The following is a 22,248-nucleotide window of genomic DNA, read 5'->3' as shown; positions in this document are numbered from 1 at the left end:
TGTGTGCATTCCAGTCTCCTATCACTGACTTTCTGAAATGTCAGTTATAAATTACATTAAATACACACTGTTTAATCATTTCTTAGAGTACATTTATTTTAAAGTGTAAGGAAAACTCTGTATGACAAAACATGCTCAGAGATGTCCCTTTGAAGTCTGTGAGACATGAGTGTCGATGTAGATTCACATTGGAAATTCATACTTTCTAAGTACACTAATAAATTAGTGACTGTTCCCAAAAGAATGTCAAAAAAAAAAGCAGACAACCTGTTTAAGAAGGATTTCATGTGCTGACAGCAGTTACCCATTCAAGAACCATGGCTGGTGAGACCTAAAAATGGCTCTTAAGATTCCTGACGCACTTAGTATAACGGGATGTCCCTCCTTTTATTAGGTCATGTAACACAGCAAACAGAGTAGAATCATTTCACCTATGATGTCACATTGAATATAAGACTCTAGCAACGATAATAGCTGTTGTAAGCAGCTGTAACAGCAGTAGTAGCAGAATTGGGAGAAGCTCTCCTGTTGGCTTCGGAGCAATAAGCTCCATGCTTTCAGAGGGCCACATGATGCACGGCTGAGGTCCGTCTCTAGGAGCTGCGAGAAAGCCCTGGCCAGAATCTGCAAAGAAAACGATGACCTCAGTATTCAGAGTTCTACAACACCAAAAACCAGAATAGCTCAGAAAAAGACTCCAAGCTTCAGAGGTTTTATAGGCCTGAAGAAGTAGTTAAGGCAGGGCTTAGGGAAGATTTTGGCCCTTTTTAGAAGAAGGGATGGAAGAGGTTGGAAGCCTCTGGGAGCTGCTCCGCTGCTTCTCTGATCTTTCGGGTTCTTACCTGATATCTGACTCCTGGTCTTTTATTGATAAGGATAATTAGATAAGCACATCACCTTGCGCCCAATGTGGGGCACAAACACATGAGATAGCTGCTCACCCATGACTTTGCCGCCAGCACAGCTGCTGCAGCCGGCTTGATAGCGGCATGGTGAAACACTGAGCAGAAAAAACAACTAAGCCCCTCCCAACCTTCTCAGTCACATAAACTGAGATTAAATTTTTGAGCTAATTTTGTGTTAAGCTGCTATTCAGCACACAAACACAAAGATCAAGCTACCTCTCCCTGTGTGCTTTTTCCCAAATGGCACTGCCTAGAGGCTATGGTGGCCCTGAATACCATAACCAACTGGGTCACAGGAGAACAAAGAAACCAACCAGAGCAAGCAGAACCTTTGGAAATATAGTTACAGGGAAGATACTTACTGGGGTCTGAAGTGCAGACTGTTTAGCAGAAGTGCCTTGACCAGCAATACTATGAGGACATCCAAGACGTTGGGAGGAGCTCTCTCTAACAACAATTTGATTATAAAAGTAATTACAAGCTACAGGGCCCACCTGAGGTGTACCAACTCGTTGATAAATGTGTGGGATAAGAAAAACACATTGCATGGCTATTCTATTTATTGAGTCAGTACACATAAAAATTTTCCCCATTCCCAGAAGGAACCTGTTTATATTTTTGTCGGAAATACCATTCCTGGTTAATCTCACAGCTCTTACTGCAAGGAGAAGATGGTGACAGTGTTATCCAGTGACACCCTCTTACAGTCTCTTAGTTAGACAGTACGGCTGCTTTGCCTCTTGGGTTCTCTGATGCCATCTGCTTGGTGCCTACTGAGTGATTAACATACCCCACAACATCCACTGTGCAGTCTGTGAGCCACTTTACAATGGCCTCCAGAACACTGTCAAGGAACTTGTGGAAGAGGACCACAAACACAGGTGTCACCATAAAATGAAAGAAAACATAATTGTTGGTCTTTATAGAATGTTTAGCATTTACATTTACAGGTCAGTCCATCTTCCATCCACATCGTCTTCTGACCCTTCTGGGCCTTCCTCACGGCAACCCTGGAATTTGAATACTGCAATGCCAACTGGGAGCCTGGCTCTCTCCACAGTTACCAGCAGTAAGGACAGGTGAGGGGCCCTAGGCAGGTGAGGAAGCACTTTCTTATTGAGGTAAGCAATGCCCATCATTTGAACAAGACTTTCAACCATCTAGGAGAGCAGGGAGATACTGTGTCAATTAAAAGCAAGAAAAGGTACGGCTGAAAGGGGCAAGCTGATTGTGCACTACCACAGTCAGGAAAAGCCCTGGGAAGAGACAAGAAAAACCATAAAAAAAAATGCTACCTAGCATGCCACTTGCAGCCCTGGATGTAGAAATAATGACAGCAGGGGCAAATTAAAGGGACCTATGACTACCTGTATTTCCCTTGGGGAAAGAGGAGAGTCCACACAACCTCATAAAGGTGACTTCAGGTCCAAAGATCATTTGTATTTTAATAAATAAAGCTTCCCTGAGGATCAGAGTAAAACAGCCCCACTGGTCAGCCTTACAGACCAGGCAATGTGACACACACCTTTAATCCCAATAGCCACACTAGTCTGCCATTGAAACTGTGGTGCACGCCTTTAATCTAAGACCTAGAGAGGACTGTAAAACGGGAGGAGACAGCTTTCACTCACAGTCTCCTTCTGAGATTACTGGAGGCAGGATCACCATTTGGGACTAAGGTTGAAGTAAGAGCCAGTGGCTGGCTGTTTTGCTTTTTGGATCTTCAGGTTGAACCCCGATATCAGCCTCTGAGTTTTTATTAATCGTGTTTCACAGAAAGTGTATTGTGGCCTGCCCACTATACACTCCTCTTAATATATCACTTATCAATCAGTCAATCAGCACCATTTTAGTGGTCCAAATTTGTATGATCCCATCAAATAAAAAAAAAACTTCTGCCCTGGTCAGTGAGAATTTTAATCAAGCCTCCCTCCAGGGCCTGCCATGGCCATGGGTCGCTAGTTCACCTCACAGAAGCCAGCCCCAGAGCTTACAGACCTTCTGCTGGAACCATACACAAGAGAGCATCCGGAGAACCTCACAACCTAAGTGCCCCATCACTATCACCATGGGTAATGAAAGACACCAGGATTCCTATCACATAGGAGCCACACAGGACCAAGTTTAGTGTGGCCCAAGACACAGGAGACAGGGATCTCTACAAGAAAGGTTTTCCAAAGCGCACATGGGGTCAGGACAAGCTAAAAGCCTGCTTGCTCAGGTCTAAGCATCGTAGTGCAGCCTGAGAATCCTGTAAACTAAGGACGGAAACAGTTGTCTTAGATGAATGTGCTATTGAAACACAGGAGCTTCTCTTAGCCCTTTTCAGACCTGAGTGATACTTCTGCCTCAACATTCCATGAGACTACCTTTTACAACACACCTCCCCAGCTCTTTTGTCTGTTTTGGTTTGGCTTTGGGGGCAGGGGTTAAAGCATATATTCTGATGTTGGTTCTTGGCAAGTAGAGAGAGCCCTAACAGAGTAAATAAAGACAGATTTTTTTATTATGTAAGTTCACAATCTCAGATGTGTCCACCATACCTGATTAACCTCTTAGGGACCAAGATTTGCTTGTCTGCATGAATATTTATCAATCAGTAAGTATAGTTTCATGTATGAGTAACTTGCATGGATAATTCACTCTGAATGTTTGACCATGATAGGTCAAGTGTACCCAGGAGATGGGACAAAATTACTAATCAAAAAATTAGAATAAAAATAATGGGTAGTTGGGTTTTTCTTTCAGGTTAATACAAAGAAATTCACTCACTACTCTAGGAATGGCCCTCCCTGAAAAGCCCTCTATGGTCTTTGAACTCACCTGCTGCGGTTACTGGCAGACCTACACTTCAACTGTACTTATTCTATCCCAGACTCACTGTAAAGGACTCTTCTGTTGTGGAGTAATCTTTTTGTACACTGTGAAGATGTGTCATTCTCATTGGTTTAATAGAAAACTAAACAGCCAACAGTTAGGCAGGATTTTCAGACACACAGGACACTGGAAAGACGAAGGGGGGAGTCGCCAGCCAGATGAAAAGGAAGCAGCGTGGGCAGGACAGAGTAAGGTAATAAAGCCACAAGACAAAAAGAAGATTGATAAAAATGAATTACGCTGTAAGAGCTAGTTAGTTACAAGCCTAAGCTATTGGGTGAACGTTTATAATTAACAAGGTCTCATGTTGTGATCTGGGAGCTGGCACGTGGGGCAGAAAAATCCGCCTACACTTTTCTGCTGATTTGACTCTCCCAGAGCTTTACCAGCTACATTCCCTCCTTTATTCCAGTAACTACATGCCATTTTACTAGCCCCAGTCATTATCTCCAGTTCTCAATGGTAAGCGCTGTGGGAGACTAACTCTGAAGTTACTGAACTTAACATAAATGGAATGATATAGACTTTTCCATTTTGTGTCTGGATTTACCAGTTCAATGTTGTATTTCAGGTGACCATCAGTGTTCAATGTGGCTTCAATGTCACTCTTACTGCTGCATGTTGTAGTTCACTAGACAACTGTATGATTATTTCTTTACTCTGGCTACCATTAGAATGGCAGAAAACTTCCAACTGGGAATATCACGAATAATGAAGTTATGAACACTGTTACTTGCATCTTCAGTATAAACATTTGTAGGGCTTAGGGAACACCCTGAGGAGTTTCAGGGTCATAGTGCATGCATTTGTTCAGATTTTAGTAGAGTGTGACAAGTATTTTCCAGAGGGGGAAAAAAATGCTACTTGACTTGTTCTGAGGTTGCATAAAGTTCACTGGATTGAAAATATCATATAACAAACCAATTGTAAGTTGAAAACACATTGACTATACCTAACTGACTGAACACCATAGCTTAGCGACACTGTACACTGTAGAGATTAAGTCCTCCACCTTCATGCTATCTCACTGTTACTACCCTGAGTACCATGTGAAGGAACACATAGCCTGCAGTCCGTGGGAACTCTAGTCATCCTAACCCCTGGACTACCTGAGCTTTCCTTTGTTCACTTTGATAGATGGGTACTAACACCTCATTATGGTTTAATTTGTAACAGAGGATGGGGCAGGCCCACTGTTAATTCTTTTTCCCATTGATCACAAGGAAAACCTGGATAAAATACTCAAAGCCCTTCCTTATCTGAGGGCACCAAGAAGGAAATAAAAATGGGCAAATAGCAGCAGAGAGGGCCGGAACTTAGTGGTATGGGTTCGTTGACAGTTGCTTCCTTTTCTCTCTTGTAGCTGACTTGGCAGCTAGTAAGTCTGTAGTAATGGCACAATCTGTAATAATTAATTAATAATCTTTTTCTAGCCATAAGAACTGGGGAAAGACACATTTGTGAGCTACCAGTTTGTAAGGAAATACTAAACTGCTTCACAGCTCTCCTCCCATCCAAAGAGTGAGAGTATAGGGGAAATTATATTTCTGTATAAAAGCAAGGAAAGAAAATCTCTGTAGTCTTAAGTGTGGAGGAAAAAAAAAATCCCACACCTTTCTCTTTTCCCTCACCACTTCACCTTATGTTAGGACCCTGGTCAAATGCTATAGCTATGACAAGCTGCCAAAACTTCAAGGGAAACCTTTTATTTCTCACAAAATAACCATAAAAAAATAACACTGCAAGACAGAGTATGTGAGCAAAAAAAAAAAAAAAAAAGATGGGAAAGCATGTTCTCCAAATCTAGTATGAACTCACTCACACTCAAGTTATGCACTCACATATATGAGTGTGTGCAGAACAAATCAAAGCAGCATGGGAATGATTCATGTAATAAACTACATCTAAAAGTACTGCTAAGGTACCCAAACAACCCAAGTGCTTAGGTACAGGACAGACTCAAGAGAGCAGCACAGCACGGGCTGAAGAGACAGCTCGGTGAGTGGTTCAGAGTACTGACGGCTCTGAGCTCAGAACCTTCTGTAACTCCGGTTCCAGGGGATTCACGCCTACTCCTGACCTGAGGGCACCCAGCATGCATGCGTTACACAGACATACATGCAGACGAAACACCCATACATGTAAAAATGTTTTTTTAAAGCACAGCAATACTCAGAGGAGTCAACTGATATAGAACCAGTACTCACACGCAAGACTGAGCCTGTGATGCCAACGCAAGGATTGCTTGCTAAAAGGAAATAAAAATTCCACATTACCCAGGATTAAAAAAATCAGGAAAAAAATCAGTGATTATACAATACAAAATAACTGGGAAGATGTGAACAACTGTCAAGATAAAAAGATAACCAACAGTTTTCAACTGAGATGATCAAGATATTACAATTATCAAAGGTGTTAGACATTAAAACCAAAAAGTAGCTTAACAGTTTTTCTCCTAGACATAAGCTACATGCTAGAAAACCTTTCTCATGTAAGTGGCAGAATTCGTGCATTAAGAATGTTCACGCGTGCTGATTACAGTGGCAAAACATAGGGCTTGGGGGTTAGCTTAAGAATGTTCACATGAGGGCTAATTACAGCAACAAGGTGTGGGTGGGGTTGGGGAGTTAACTGTCACAAAGACGTGGCAGCTGTCTGTGTAACTGAAACAAAGGTAAGCTACGTGCAACGACCTGCAGACTCAGAAACCATTCAGAACTATAAACCACTCTCTAACAGCAAATTACTCCTATTTCTCATTTTTTTAAAAAAAGTAACCATACGGTACATGAACTAAATCTTTTAAAAAGCGAGAGAATAAATTCAAAGTAAGGGCCAGCGTTAAGACTGGAGAGGGGTAGCGGGGTGGTATCAGAAGACACCGGTAATCGTTACCACTACTGGCAATGTCCTATTTCTAAAAACCTTCGGATAGCTCCCTTTCGATAAGCCTGTGCCAGGCATATCTCTTACAGATTACATATTTTAAAAGCTAAGTTTTTAAACAACATCCCAAAGAAGAGAGTTGCTTTCATTTATTAATACGACTTTTCTAGTAAAATACTAAGCAGCCTGGCTACGCAGATTTCGAAGCCAGCTGGACCTAACAGGAGAAACACCTGATGTGTTGGCGTGGCCTACGGAAGATTGAGGGAGGTTCGGGGCCGGCCTGGACGACACAGTGAAACCCAGGGCGCCCGGACTAGTCTCACACCCTGTTCAAAACTCAAAATATCTTCTCCAAAGACTCGAACCGCCCACCTTATCGCTCGCCCCAGTGAACCCTAGGCAACGCCAAAGCCCATGCTTCCGAGCCCCGCCGAGTCACTTCCGCCTCCGCGACCCTAGCCCCACCCCGGAAACGGAAGCGCATCGCTCCGGGGTCCTTTTAAGTCTACGGGACACTCCGCCGCGCCCGCGACGCCGCGATGGCCACCAGACCGGGCTGTCTCCTCAGCGCCTGATCAGGAACGCGGCGAGGCCTCCTCGGGGCAGAGCCTCGGGCCGAGCGGCGGGGTCTCGGGCGTCGTTTCTTCACGGCGGCGGCAGGCTCGCGGCCCGGGTGGCTTTCGTCGTCTGACCCCGTCTCTCCCCCCCCCAACAGCGGAGGGCGGGTCCGGCGGCGCGCGGGCAGCCCGGCGCGAGGCCCCGCGGCTCCGGTCGGGGACGTCGCTGCGGGCGGCTGTGCTGCTGGTGTCCAAAATGTCGACCAAGAATTTCCGAGTCAGTGACGGGGACTGGATCTGCCCGGACAAGAAGTGAGCGCGGCGGGGCGGCGTGGGGCCGGGGGCGGCCCTCTTGAGGGCGGCGGCGGGGCTTACGGCCTGGGTGGGGGACGGCAGGACGGTCGCCGCCGGCCTTGAGCGGGTCGCGGGCGGGCCGCACGTGACCCCCGCCCGGCGCTCTACGCTCGGTCGCCCTCCTCCGAGCTCGGCCGCTGCGCTGCGCCCTCCGTCCCCGCCCGGGAGCAGTCGGGGCTGCTCTCGGGCCTGCCGAGCCTTTCCAGTGACTTTGGCTTTTTTTTTTTTTCCCGCACCCTCCTTCCCGGAGGCAGAGGCCCCGGCGCGTACGTGGCTGTGAAGCCGGAGTGCTCGGCTGGTGGCGGTGGAAATCTTCCGGGATGTACCAGCTCGTGCTCTTAGCCAGAGCCAAAGCTGGAGGAAGCCCGGGTGTCCTGCCAGTTCTCTCCGCTGCCGAGCATCTAACTTGAAGCCCCTCCGCTCGCTTACAGTTAAACACCGAAATAACATAGGTAGTGTGAGTGGAGAGCAAGGAAATGACGACGCTCACATTCACCTGATTTTTAACCGTCTAGCAGAGTAGAACCGTGGTCCTCTTGGACATTGCAGGGAACGACGTGACACTTTGGAACCATTCAGAGATCAGGACACCAGCCTCTGACTTGGTGCCTTCCGTGACTTGTAGAAAATGTGCTCTCTGTGTTCTTACTGAAAACCGAGCCCAGATATTTCGGGAGGACACTTCGTTCGTAGTTCTGTGCACCTAAACTCATTGACAGAAACAAAATGTTCTACTGAATATATGTCAGGGAAACATTTTTTCAGAACATATTTTTAGGGTTACTTGGATCTTGTGTATTTTTTTTTAACAGAAAAGCAACCTAAAAGTTGGATGGTGTCGTTCAGTTTAGTGTTACACTTCCATTGACATATTCATTTTTAAATCGGGTGGTCCCTTGTATTTCTTAATTTAAACATTAAATGCTATTTGGAGCATCTAACATGCATTAACTGGTAATCAGTAAGGTCTTGTAAGTACATAAAATATAAAACCTTTAGTGTTTAATATAAGGTTTGACTTCATTGGTTGTGGTTTGATTTGGTTTCCGATATGTTTTAGGTTTGATAAACACTATACTACTCAAATTTCTTTACTGTTTAATGTATACTTTTAGTCAACATAGCCTATGTTTTCTCTTATCATCCCACATCCTACCTCTGAAAGGACATTTTATCAGTTCTCCGGAGCCCCTCTGTACCTGTTGTTTCCTGGTGGGTCTATCCCTAGGATTGTGCTTCTAAAGTTCATCACAGCTTTAACTGAGAGTTGATTCGGTGTTCTTTTTCCATCTCTGGTACCTTAGTTGTTGAGGAAGAGTCAGATGGCACTTTGGAACAGGGGAGTTTAATTTAGCTAATGGCTAGTCTGGAGTTAGAAAGGTTTAAATCCCGAAGTGGTTACTGTCGTTGAAAATACAAGGTTGAGATTTTTATCCAGTCCTTGTTTCTCTCAAACGATGCTGATGAACATGATGGGGTAAGCTTGTTCTGTGTTCCAGGGTGTAGTGAAGACAGTTTTAATATTTAGGAATCACTTCTTTACGTGCTTCTCATTTTGTCTGCAGGTGCGGAAATGTGAACTTCGCTAGGAGAACAAGCTGTAACAGATGTGGTCGAGAGAAAACAACTGAGGCCAAGATGATGAAAGCTGGGGGCACAGAAATAGGAAAGACACTGGCAGAGAAGAGCCGGGGCTTGTTTAGTGCAAATGACTGGCAATGCAAAACGTATGTGCTTCAGATTGCCGTTACCACACTAAAGATACTTCCATCACCACTCGTTAATACGGTGAACTCTTACTAATTCCATGACAAGACAGTGTATCCTTTTCAGCCACAACTTCATTGGCTTTCATCCTAAGTATAGTGAAAAGGAAATGTTTATCTTTCAGGGGTATTACCAATTGTTGCTGTGATGGAGTGTTTATGAGCTGATAACCAAAGGGATGGGGACATTGACAGCACCGAGTAGTCTACTTCCTGTTAGTGATAATTGCCTCTTTATAATATGAAAGTCACTTGACAAGCATAAATTGCCTCCCATGAAAAATGTTTCTTGTTAAGTTTCTTAATATTTTTGTCTTTCAAATTTAGATTTCATTTTGTATTGATTTTTTTCCAGTCTCCACATTTTATAGAATATAGATAAATCCTTCATATATGAAAAAGCACCAGACCAGAAAAGCATCTTAGATAAAGCGCTGGTCCTATAGATAGACTTTGAATCTATGCAAGTAAATTGTTCAGCAACAAATGTAAGTCAGTGGATTTAGTGTACTGCAAAGGGGTCCTTAGAGGGGAATAAGAACGGTAGCCATATTTAAAAGGTGGATTCAGAGATGATAAATAATAGCATCTTTAATTAAAGTAGTGTTTTTCTCCTAGGTAGCCAAATCTCTAGTTATGTCACTTCTCGAACTATTGTTTATATTGAATAGATTTTGTTCTCTGCCTACATACTTCAGGCTGTTCTGGGAATCCATGTTCTCTAGAACAATGTTGTGTTTTGTGTTTTAATTTTCATTACTTCTTATGAACGTTGCTTGGTACTAGTTATTTCACCAAAGAGTTTTTGAATATTTCTTTTAATAATATTTCTTCAATGTTTGGGAGCCTTCTGATGTGATTTTTTTTTTACAATTGTAGTTGCAGTAATGTGAATTGGGCCAGAAGATCGGAGTGTAACATGTGTAATACTCCAAAGTATGCTAAGCTAGAAGAAAGAACAGGTAAATAGAGCCACGTTCTAATTGCAATTTCTAAAAGAAGTTACTACCTTCTCAAGAGAGCATGGGAGAAAAAGGAATCTGTCTTCTCTTTGGTTTGTTTTGTGTGTGTGTTCTGTTTATGTAGCCTTAGCTGGGCTCAGACTTAGTGTATAACCAGGAATAGCTTTGGCCTCACGCTCCTGTGTGCTACTATTACCAGCATGAACCACCACACCTGGTTTATTCATTGGGTTTATGAAATAGTGTTAGGCAGCCTGCCCTAGCATTTGGAATCGTAGGGTACTCAGAAATGCTTTTCTGCCTCCCTCTCCTAGCTTAGATGTGTCCTAGTGTGACAGATAGGTAAAGGACACCTTTAAAGACATCCTGTAAAACTTAAAAGGTTATTCATAGTCTTCGTCACATTTCTGAATTACCAGAAAAACTTTAAAACTACAAGTTACAGAGCATAAGATGTCAATTCTTTTTTGTTGTTGTTGGGGTTTTGTTTGCAAATTTCACATTGCCTTTGTGTTTTGATGGAATTCACAGGCCAGACATTCCCTCACCTCCAGTTCATCTCCTAACTCCTCAGCTTTATGTGCTCTTTCTTTCCTTTTTAAACCACTGAGCACCGTTAGTGCTGACTGTATGTATATGGGTCTCCTGGAGCATGGGTGACGCCCAGTGGGCCCTTGTTTCCTAGCAGCCAGCAGTAACAGCCCCTCCCCAATCCATGCTGGACTTGGGCGGCTTGATCTTGTGAAAGTGTGTCCACAGTCACAGCCACTGTGAGTCCATAGTTCAGCTGTGCAGCTGGATCCATCAAATAACTGTTCTGCTACCCTGTGCTGCATTCCCTTTGGCACTTACAGTCTTTCCATCCCCCTTTGGTGATCACTGAGCCTTAGGGGAAAGGATGTGGTATGTGCCGCCCAAAGAGAAGCCCTCCACATGTTCTCTTGTCCATATAGCAGAGTAATTGTACCAGGCTCCCCCCAGGTCCTATGACCTACTGAGCCATGGGGTTTTTTGCTTGTCTGCTAGAGAGAACTGTGAATCCTATCAGACCGTGGTCCCCATAACATTGTGTTACTATTGCACCACGGGGCATATCTGGAAAAGCCTCTCATGACTAGCAGGGTTTGCAGCTGAGTAAGACTGTTGGTTATTTTTCTTCCTTGGATAGTGAGTGTAGGAACTTCTGCCACTATGAAATTAGCCGGTAAGAATAAAACTTTCAGATCAGCACCAGCTTGATAGCTCCGTGTCCTGTGACTCAAGTCTGTGGCACCTTTTGTGCGAACATCATAAACTCTTTATACTTGTGTCAGCTATTGGACTTTGAGGAACGGGTCCCAAAGCCTCGTCATTGTGTAGATGGTTTTTGCCAATTGTTGGCTACTGTATTTTCTGTGTGTTGATGGTGAACCTCTGGCAGAGTGTTATTTGCCATTGCCAGCAGTTAACTGTTATCTCCTTGCGGTGTGATTGTGTCACAGACAGTGCTCATACTCAGCGTGAGAGGCTCTTAAGTTGGTAACACTGTTCCCCTGTTTGCCTTTTCTCACTAATTTCACACCACTGCCCCTGTTTGGTTTCTGGGGATCAGGGGCCTAATGGTAGATCAGTTGTTTTGTTTTTTTTTTTAAATCTAGTCCTTCCAGCTTTTCTTTCCCCACTTTGCTTGCTTGCTTATTTGTTTTTGATTCTTAATATGTAAGACACTTAATACATAACATTCTCGGTGTTTTTTTCTTCTTTCCTGGGGTTCTACGTCTTAACTTCCAGAGGCAGCTTTGCCTTCTGCAAGTTCTACTTTATCTCCTTCCTCTCAGTGCTCTGTGTTTCTCACTATATTCTGTGTTCCACCTTAAAGATCTACCTTGGGCCCTCTCTCTTGGCTTTGTTTTCTTCTGAAGCCAAAGTCTTAAGTAACAATAGATGAACTGTAATACCCAGACTTTTTTCCAGATGTGATATTTTTGACCTTCCTATAAAAGCTACTTATTTTACATTGTTGTGTAATTGTCAATTCATTATATCCCAGCTGGGTTTGTGATTTCCCCCTAAGACCTGGTCTCTTGAAGAGTTTTGTATCTTGTGATTAGTGCTGCCCACATCAGGATGTGCCCCTTGGTTGGATGGTTCATCTTAACCCTACCTTCAAAGTCTGCATTGTCAGATAAATATTGAGTTTAATCCTGGTTCTTATGAGAAGAGTTATACTGGAGAGGAAACTCTGTCTAAAACTTTGTCATAGCAGATATTCTGCATATATTTTTCATGAGTGACCTGTCACAACTAAAGTAGATCTGGCTTATTCTCTATCAGGATTTTTAACTTGGAAAAGATTACTAATTATTATTTACATAAAGAACTACCATTGATTAGATTTTCATTTTCTGTTAGTTGGGAATAGTATGAGCATACAAATTTTGTTATTTGAGTTGTTACAGCAATTTATGCCCTCTTTTTAAAGGATATGGAGGTGGTTTTAATGAAAGAGAAAATGTTGAATATATAGAAAGAGAAGAATCTGATGGGGAGTATGATGAGGTAAGCTCTCAATAGATGTATACAAACTACATTTTATGTTAGAGAAATGATAAAAAATGAATAGAATAACCTGGAATTCAGAAGAGCTGTGTGTGTGTGTGCACGAGTGCATTGTAGTAGCCGTGTATGTGCCCTTACTTGTGCATCTGTAGAAGCTGTAGATTGATACTGGAGGCCGTTCTCTGTTGGTATCTTTACCTTGTTTTTGGAGACAGGTTCTCTCATTGAACCTAGAACTGGCTGGCCAGTAAGGGATCTTCCATCTCCACCTGCAAGTGCAGGGGCTTACAGGCTCAAATTTCAATATCTGTCTTTCCAGATAGACACAAATAGTGTTAAAAATAAAATGATTTTCATGTGTTTCAGCCTAAAGAAATATTTTTTATTTGTTTTTCTCTAGTTTGGACGTAAAAAGAAAAAATACAGGGGGAAGGCAGTTGGTCCTGCATCTATATTAAAGGAAGTCGAAGATAAAGAATCAGAGGGAGAAGAAGAGGATGAGGATGAAGATCTGTCTAAGTATAAGCTGGATGAGGTAACGACCCTGCCCTCATTCCCCTTTATCTTACTGGAACTGTTCTGAAGCTCAGGGTACCTCTTGTGACACCTGGACCATTGCAGCACTATCTTGCTTGGGTCGGGGCGGGGGGGGGTTGGGTTTCTTGAGGTAAAGAGTTAAGGAGTGCACCATAGTATGAGTTTATGGTCCAGCTATCTTAAGTCCGGACCTTACAATGTAAGGGTTTTGTGTTTTAAGAAACAAATGGTTCGTGTGTATCTCTTTATTATATATTAAATCTTTTTTAGTCTTTTAAGCCAAGCTGATGGAAGAGTGGGTGCCTATTTTTCAATGTGATTAGCACCTTGAAGTGTTAGTGGCACAGAACCAAGCAAATTGTTATTGTAGCAGAGAGGTGAGAAAATGGTGTTCCAGACTAAGGCTGGTAGTGGTGGACCAAGAACTCAAGCCAAAATTAAAAATTGCTGACAGTTTGTTATATGTTCTGAGAGCCAGTGGGGTAGCTTGTAGGATCTTGCCTGGACTGTCTGCCCAGTTCTCAAGTCAGTTCTATCAAATGAGTTTAGTAGGTGAACCCTCAGATGGAAAACAAGTTTACATTGCAGCATTTGGTAACAGATCCATCTGATAATGTCCTGTATAATGAAGATTCATCTATTTTGGTGGGTATCATCAATATGTAAATATCTAAATAGAATTAAAATTTTATTAGGATGAGGATGAAGATGATGCTGATCTCTCAAAATATAATCTTGATGCCAGTGAAGAAGAAGACAGTAACAAAAAGAAAGCCAATAGGCGGAGTCGCTCAAAGTCTCGATCATCTCACTCGAGATCTTCATCACGCTCATCCTCCCCCTCAAGTTCAAGGTCCAGGTCCAGGTAAACGGGTGCAGGCCAAGGGTAACACCAGTCAAAATGTCAGTATCTAACTTTCTACTTATAAACCTTATTTTACTTAAATACGCCTTTTATTTTAAATAATCAGTCAAGTCACCTTAGCTAGACTTTATCTTTGTACCCTACAGATACTGCCCTGTATTTTCAGAAATTTCAAACCTTAGAAGTTGCTTGTTCTGTGTCACCCTCTTGGCTTTGACTAGAATAACTTAAGTTCAAAAGCACTGTGTAAGTGATATATACTTAAGTAGATAGCATATGTTCAGACATTATCAAGTGGATATTTGTTTCAGTATATTAGAGGTTTAGCTGGAGATATCTGGCCATTAATGACACTTGCAAAATTTCTGATAATTTATTTTGGTATTCTTCTGAATAAAGGAAGAAATCTAGCCATTGGGTACTTAATGCTTCTCAAGTAACCAGAAATTAAAGCAGGATGTTAGGTTGTTGTAAATATGTATTTAGTAATTAAAAAATAGTGTATCATACAGTTGAGAATTAATGGCTCATTATTTTTAAACATATGTAAGAATAAAATGTGTTACCAACTACTTAAATTAGTACTATACAGCCTAACAATATTATTTGAGTAATTTTGAAGGCTGGGGAATATACATCAGTGATACAGCTTTATCTAGCATGTATGGAGCCCTAGGCTCAACTCAAATCCCTCCCTTTCCTTAAAACAGAATAATTTTGAGATAAAAGTATGACATTTCCCATTTGTGGGGACAAACTAAAGATGGTGTCAGAGATGTCACTTGTGGTTTTCAGACTATAAATCTTATATTTCCTGGGCTACGCTCTTGCCAGTAATGCAATTAATGTAGAGCACTGCTAGGTTTGTTATCTTTAATTCTCTAAGACAAACAGGTGAAGAGTAGCCGTCAAAGGTGTGCTGCAGCAGTAGTGTTTCCGGCCTCTGAGCACTGGAGAACTTCAGTGTGAACAACTGTATCATTGTGAACCCGTGCTGTTCATTTGCTTACGGTCTAGGAGCCTTAGATTTAATCTGGTGCAGAAAGTCAGCACTGTGTTTTGTTTTAAGCTTAATCTTTATTATAAGAAACCTTGTTTTGAGTATTTTGCTTGGAAAAATATCTTGCATAGATATCTTTTATGTGAAAAATGCACTTTTAATATGTCTTTTTTTCAGTGTTCATATCACAGAGCTTAAAAATGTGGTCCTAGGGAAAAAAATGCTTCCGTGTTGTTCCAGGTCCCGTTCAAGAAGCTCTTCCAGCTCGCAGTCAAGGTCTCACTCCGGTTCCAGAGAACATTCCAGATCCCGTGGTTCGAAATCAAGGTGAATGAGGTAGCCCCTCTCTGTAAGGCAAGAGAGGAAAGTACTTAAGGCTCCCAAAGGCTCTGCTGCTTTTCCTCATCAACGGCTTCTATTTGCAGTTGTATTTTAGCACTAGGAAGCTAGTGCCTTTGCCTGGGCTCAGTCTCACCTCACAGTGTGTGCCAGGACATTCATAGCCAAGATGTATAATGTGGGGAGGTGAGGCCAAGTTACTCCACCAGGTAGCTAGTGTAGTAAGATTATGTTTGCAGTCATTAATTAAATTTGACATACAAATGATGCATTATTGCCAAAACAAAAAAGGAAGACCAGTCCAGTATGCAGTTTTCAGAATAGATTTTTTTACAGGCAGCTGTTTACAGAAACAGCTTTGCCATTTTTATCTCAGTTTCTACTGAGTGTCTCCCTGACTTTAAAGACTGTTATAAGTTATCTGTGTAACAATCATTCCTCTTAAAACTTAAGTCAAATAGGATGTTAGCTCATATGTGATATAAGCCGTGCTGTAAACATTTCAGTTGTGTTTATTCAGATATCAAAGGGAAATGATTGGTAAAGAAGCAATTGAAACGCTAGTTTTTTGCTTTCTTGAAAACATTTTCTGTACTTCATCAAAATATGCTGCCTTTATGTTAAGTCACTGTATTGTTGTCTACTGCAGGCACGCAGCATTAACACGAAAGCCTCTAAAATCCCACTTGTGGGAATTCACATTGAAGTTTCCTAACAGCTCTTCTGGAGAAAGGTTCACTTACTTGAGTCCATTCTAGCGTTTGAGGGCAACTACCGTTGAGTCCCACTGAGGAGGAGAGTGGTGCGTGCCCTCACTGAGCCAGTACAGTAGAGCAAAGGTGCTTTCCTATGTGTCGACATGCCGGGGCTTCCTTCAGACCCTTGAGTCTCGGTGGGTCCCTCCATACCCTTCCCAAACATTGTAATTGCTTACAACTTTCCAAAGAATTCTCCTTTTGGGCTTTCTCATTTTATTTTAAGCCCAAAGGTGAATTTTTTGGGAAGTTTGAGCTAAATTCCTTCAACCACAATATGTAAGTGAAGATAGATTTGCATTTAAAAATTTTTACATCTACTTCCACCTAAAACGTGAATGTCACAACTTCATGTTTCATAGCACAGATCTAAGCACAAACCAAGTTTTAAAGCTGCCATTTTCTTTGACTACTTACAACATACTGTTCTGTCTTTCTGGGCTGTGTCCCTGGGTTCTCTGCTGCACCTTACCTGTAAGAAGTTAAGTTCATTGTCCTCAGATTTTACATAGTGTGGATTTTCCCAAAATGGAAGGATCTAATTTCTGATCATGAAGTCGCAGAATTGAAGTTATGTCTTGATTTCACTAATTATATACTTTAAGTTGTAGAGCTATAAGCAATTATAAAATTATTCTGTCATAATTCCGTAAGCTGCTTTTTAATTACAAGGGGTAAATATTTAGAATTTTTTTAAAGATAAAATGGTTGTGCATAAATAGAACATGTTGAAGGTTGACCCAGAAGTCTTCTGCTGAGTAAGCAGTAAGTATTCCTTCTTACAAAGCTCTCATAGTCACAGTCCTGTTTGCTTTTGGGAACTGGACAGTCTGCACTTCTGCCCTTAATGAAACGTCTGCTTTGTCTCTCAATCAATGAAGATCCAGCTCCAGGTCCCACAGGGGCTCTTCCTCCCCAAGAAAAAGATCTTACTCGAGTTCTTCATCATCTCCTGAGAGAGACAGGAAGAGGAGTCGCTCTAGACCTTCTTCACCCGCCGTTCGCAAAAAAAGACGAACGAGATCACGGTCACCCGAAAGGTTTGGGTTTCTGTAGCATAAGAATGGGTGTTCTTACGTGTATTGAGTAGATGGACTTTCTAAGCAAGGGTTAGGTTTCTTTCTCCTTTGTTCTTTAAATTATATTTTTCATCTTTAAACTTCAGAAATCAAATTACTTTGTTTAGCTTGTTATTAACTTTAGAAAAACTTATGGGACAGACTATTCGCTGAGCATTTTATTGTTTGAATTTTTATTTCCATGTATATATTATTATAGCCAACTCTCGGTTATTTTTGTGTTCTCAAAGATTGAAATCCAAAAACTGTGTGTTGAAATAACTTATATGTGTTTGTTTTTTAAATTAAATACTCAAAGTGGTAGGGATTCTAGGGGACCTAATCAGGATTAAATTGCAAGATCATTGGAATCTATCCTCATTTAAATACATATAAGTGTTTTTCCATAGCAAGTGACTCTTATGCCCTTGGAAATTACTTCTTGTAGTTAGCACCTCTTTCTTCTTGCCGTCCAGATCTATTTTTTCTCTTTTGAAAAGGACTTTCACTGGGTGCCTGTACCTACAATGCACTTGTCATGCGCATAGTCAGCCTGCAACAGAGTTGATTACTCGGTTTCACTAATTTTCTCTTGGTTCTCAATATCTTATGATTTGTAGCTGCATTTGTAATCTTAGCAAATTTTCCATGTCTTCTCAGCTTGTGAAAGAAAAGAATGATCAATAGAGTCTGGTGACGGCCAGGGTCAGTGGGTAGGGATCATGTTATTCCTGCTCTCAAAGAGTTAGATATCCTTGATACCTGGACTTCAAGATTATGCCCAGTCTTCTTTCTGTACATTGATTGTTTCTTTATAAGAAAATTACTGTGTACTTAAGTGAAATTCATTCTGATGCCTTCTTACCACTTCTGCAAATTTTTATCTTAGCCACATATAAACCCCCATTGTTGTCATCTAAACTTAATTCACATGTTCTCTATTCCATAAGCCAGGTGATTGGTGAAAACATTAAACAACCCTGAGCCCAGGGCCAGCCCCTGCAGACCACCACCACTTTGCCCAGGTTGATACTGACTTACTCATATTGGCTGCATGACTCTAGCACTTAGCTAACTCTACAGTCACCTTATGTGATCTAGACTTCCAAAACCTCACTGCTTTGAGTGTACCTTCTCATACACCAGAAACCTGCTGTGTGCATAGAGACCTGGTGTGATTTTATTATACGCCTTTCCATATGATTGCAGGCTTTTTTCAGGGCTTCCCCTTCGTTCCTGGAATAATTGAGAGGTGGCTATATTTGAAATGAGTGTTTATTCTTAACTTGTAGAGAGTTTTGAGTTAAAATCACATCAATTCTGGGCTCACATCCAAAAGTGTATATCAGCCGTCCTAGGTTTAATTACTCCTGCCAGCATCGAGATACCTAGTGTTTGCACTGCTCTTTTCTGGTGTTTGCTCTGCTCAGTGCTGTTTACAGATTGTGCTGCTCTCTTGTGTCTTTCAGGCACCACAGGTCGTCTTCTGGATCAACCCATTCTGGTTCCCGTTCAAGTTCAAAAAAGAAATAATGTATTAAAATTTACATCTTTAAAAACATTGAATACAGTGCATGAAGCATATTTTTTAGGAAGTTGATGTCTCATTTGGTCAGAAGTGCTACTACATTTGCTAGTAGAGGTGCATGCCTTTATTGCTTTTCAAAACAGTACAACTGTGTTTATTTGTGAAATTGAAGTAAATTGCATTTTAAGCCATACTGTTCCCCAGTCAAATGCTCTCTATTCATTATTACAACCATTCGCTTCGTTTAAAGACAGCTGTAACTGAGTCCTTGGTTTCTTTGTCCTTTTCATTTCTAAATGTCCTATTGACTGAGACAGGGTTGCCTGGGCTTGCCTGGACTCCAGACACGTGGGCAAGGCTAATAAACTTGTTGGAATAACCAATTCATGTTCATATGGGAGGAGTGGTCAACCTGGTTATGTTGTTTACTTGTGCCAGTAATTTCTTACCAGAAATGAACTACATCACAAAGCTGACAACCGGGAACTTTGAGTTCTCTCTACTGAGGGTGCCTTAGAATCCTTATCTCATCAGCTCTCCACCGCTTCTAACGCAAGAGGATAGATGCTAGCCCTCGCAGAGGAGTAGGTTAGCCATCCTGATTCAAAATGTCTCTGAAATAAAAGTTTAAGAAATAGGAATGTTTTTAAAATCTAGTTAACAAACATTGTGCTTGATTGATAAAGGTTTAAAAAAGGCCAAATCATAGTTAATGAGCAAATTGAAGAAAGCTTTTGAAGCCTATTTCTCAGTGACAGGCTGACAGACGCGAATTTAAGTGATTTGCCTTGAAATGTCTGATTTTTTTCCAACACTGTAGATATCTAAGTAACAGAATCCTTATTTTTCTGCATGATTTAAGGAAAGTTTTTTTTTTCTCACCTGAAAAAACATATGGCTTAAAATGCTTTCAGAGTTTTATTTCTAAAATTAAAATCTGGTCACTTGAGATCCATTTTGTTCTCTGGTTTAAAAATTGAAAGGTTTCTCCTAACAGTCTCTCCCGCAGCAAAACAAGGTAAGTATACAAGGGACCAGCAGTTGTGCTGGAGCTCCTTGTTATAGGAATTGTGGTTCCTGTTTCTCCCTTAGTATTGTCTGCTGCAGTTTAAATAAGTAAAGCATTCTAAGATGTTTAGAGACAGATCAAACAAAATGTTTTTATTTTAAAGTGAGTGTTTTTCACCTCAATTGATCTAAAGATAAAAACAGAATATCGTATGTAGAAATATTTTCATAATATTTTTACAAGCTTTCCTGTGTTTTTTGTCTTATTTTCCTTGCTGCATTTACTGTAGGTTGCACACGAGCTCTTACTCTCTTGTAATTGTGCCTCAGACTTCTCAAAAGTCGACTTTCTCAGTTGTCCAGATCTTCTAGATCCGACGTGTTAGCCTTCGTTTGTTCTTGTGCTTTCTGTATTTAACACTTGGGCTGTACTAGGCAAATACAAGATTATAAATTTAGCTAATAGGAGTTTACAAACAGTTCAGATTATTATGATTTGATTTGGTTTAATTGAGCTGTGCTAGTTCATTTCATAAGGAAATGACACTGTAGACAAATGTAAATAAAATCTGTGAGTCAAGCATCAAGTGTTGGTTATTAGAAATAAACTAGAAAATTTTAAGCTCTGGTTGCATGTTCACTTCTAAGATCATAGTGGTTTTTCTTTTGTTAATTGTTTATGCTTTTTTCTGATCGCTTTATCATCCTTGCTTTCAGACATAACAAACATGGTAACAGCTTAGGGATGTTACTCAGAATCTGCATTTGTATTTGCTTAGTACCAGGACACTGCAGGCTTCACTTTCTGGGGTCAGTTAGAGAATATCAGTGTCCTAGAATTGCATTCAACAGTGTAGTTCAGAACAAGCTGTCAGTACAAGGCCATCTATCACAGGTGGGAAGGTGATTGGGCACTTGCTGCCAGTCTGTCTCTCCTGGTGGCCTGGTGCTCAGGACCACTATTAGAGTCCGGTAGAGGATAAGGAGGGCTCTGCTTCCTAAATTTTGTTGGTTTATCGATGTGTATGAGGCACTGGGGTACACATTCTGCCACAGTATGGAAGTGGAAGCCAGAGATCAACTTTGGAGTCCATACTCTGCACTTTCATGGTTGTTCCAGGTCATCATACCTAGATTGTTGGATGATCAGTACTTTTACCCATTGAGCTGTCTCACCAGCCAGACTACAGTAGTCATGTAAGATTAAAACACAATGCAATTAAAAACTTGTTTGCGGGAACCAGAAGAGCCAAGTCTAATGACAAATTTCAGTATTATTTCTTATAAAAAACAAATTAACATCTACAATTAGTAAACCAACTGTTCACATATTTTTAGGATAATAACTTGGTAAAGAAGCTTTAAGTAAGTAGGCATTTTTGGGATAACTGTATTCATAGAAAAGTTGCAAAGATTATATACATAAGCTACTTTTCCATTTCCAATACTTCCTGATACTGTGGGTCCATGTTTGTTAGGACTAAGAAATAAGTGAGTTATATCTTTTGTTTGCTTTTTCTTTTATTTTTTTAATATTTTTTATTCAGCAGTTTTCATACATATATGCAAGGATTTTGACCACATCCACCCACGAGTCCCTGGAACCCTACTAACCTGATCCCCTCCCACCTTCATGCCTTCTCTTAAAATAATAACCCACAGTCCAGTCACTGTTGCATGAGCATGGTTCAGCCTACCAACAACTACCTTGCTGAAACAAAATGGCTCCCAATTTTAGTTTAATCTCAGTTGCTGTGATAAAACATTCTGAACAAAAGCAATTTAGGAGAGAGGGCAGTAACTCGAAGGCAGAATTGCTTGCTAACAGTCTACTCACTGGCCTTATGCTCAGCTAGCTTTCTTATATACCCTAGGTCTGCTTGCTCAGAGATAGTGCCATCCGTAGTGGTCTGGGCCCTTCACATCAGTCATCAACTGAAGTTGTCTCTCATAGACATGACCATAGGCAATACAGATCTGGCAGTTCTTCAATTGAGGTGACCTCTTGCCAGGTGACACTATATTATATCAAGTTGACAAGAAAAACAAGCCAGTGCACCCTGGGCTACCATGAAATCCTGGCTTTGTTTTTTGAAGACAGTTGCTATGTGGCCAGACAGGCTCTGTGCGCTCCTGCCTCAGCTTCACAATTGCAATTATATGGCCTTCTTATTCTCTAGCTGGTAGTTTGTCATTGATGACAGTTTGAGGGATTCTGCCCAGGTCATACTGTCTTAAGATTTCTAGTGCTGTGAAGAAACACCATGGCTACAACTTCTTAAAAGTGAAAACATTTAGTTGGGGCTATCT

At 41.3% G+C, this 22,248-nt stretch overlaps 1 protein-coding gene and 1 long non-coding RNA gene across 3 annotated transcripts; one reads left to right on the top strand and one right to left on the bottom strand.

Annotated features, from left to right (window-relative positions):
- Positions 1-70: 70 nt before the first annotated feature.
- Positions 71-7,180, bottom strand: LOC142854775 (uncharacterized). Its single transcript, XR_012911368.1, has 3 exons — positions 7,044-7,180; positions 5,990-6,030; positions 71-624 (listed from the first exon to the last, which is right to left on the bottom strand). It is a non-coding gene; the product is annotated as an uncharacterized LOC142854775 (long non-coding RNA).
- Zranb2 (zinc finger RANBP2-type containing 2) lies at positions 7,181-20,560 on the top strand. 2 transcript variants are annotated; one of them, XM_075981024.1, is made up of 10 exons: positions 7,342-7,540; positions 9,148-9,309; positions 10,228-10,310; positions 12,772-12,848; positions 13,249-13,383; positions 14,081-14,250; positions 15,491-15,577; positions 17,226-17,384; positions 18,353-18,427; positions 18,872-20,560. In XM_075981024.1, the coding sequence occupies exons 1-9, from the start codon at positions 7,485-7,487 to the stop codon at positions 18,384-18,386; spliced, it is 963 nt and encodes a 320-aa protein (XP_075837139.1). In that variant the 5' UTR covers positions 7,342-7,484; the 3' UTR covers positions 18,387-18,427; positions 18,872-20,560. The 2 variants fall into 2 exon arrangements, with proteins under 2 accessions (XP_075837140.1, XP_075837139.1); XM_075981025.1 differs by lacking the exon at positions 18,353-18,427 and having other exon boundaries at positions 7,181-7,540.
- The last annotated feature ends 1,688 nt before the right edge of the window (positions 20,561-22,248 follow it).

Source organism: Microtus pennsylvanicus, chromosome 7 (genome assembly GCF_037038515.1).
Source record: "Microtus pennsylvanicus isolate mMicPen1 chromosome 7, mMicPen1.hap1, whole genome shotgun sequence".
In the NCBI taxonomy this organism is placed as follows: domain Eukaryota; kingdom Metazoa; phylum Chordata; class Mammalia; order Rodentia; family Cricetidae; genus Microtus; species Microtus pennsylvanicus.
Note: the sequence above shows the minus strand (reverse complement) of the source record. Positions and strands in the feature narration are given on the sequence as shown.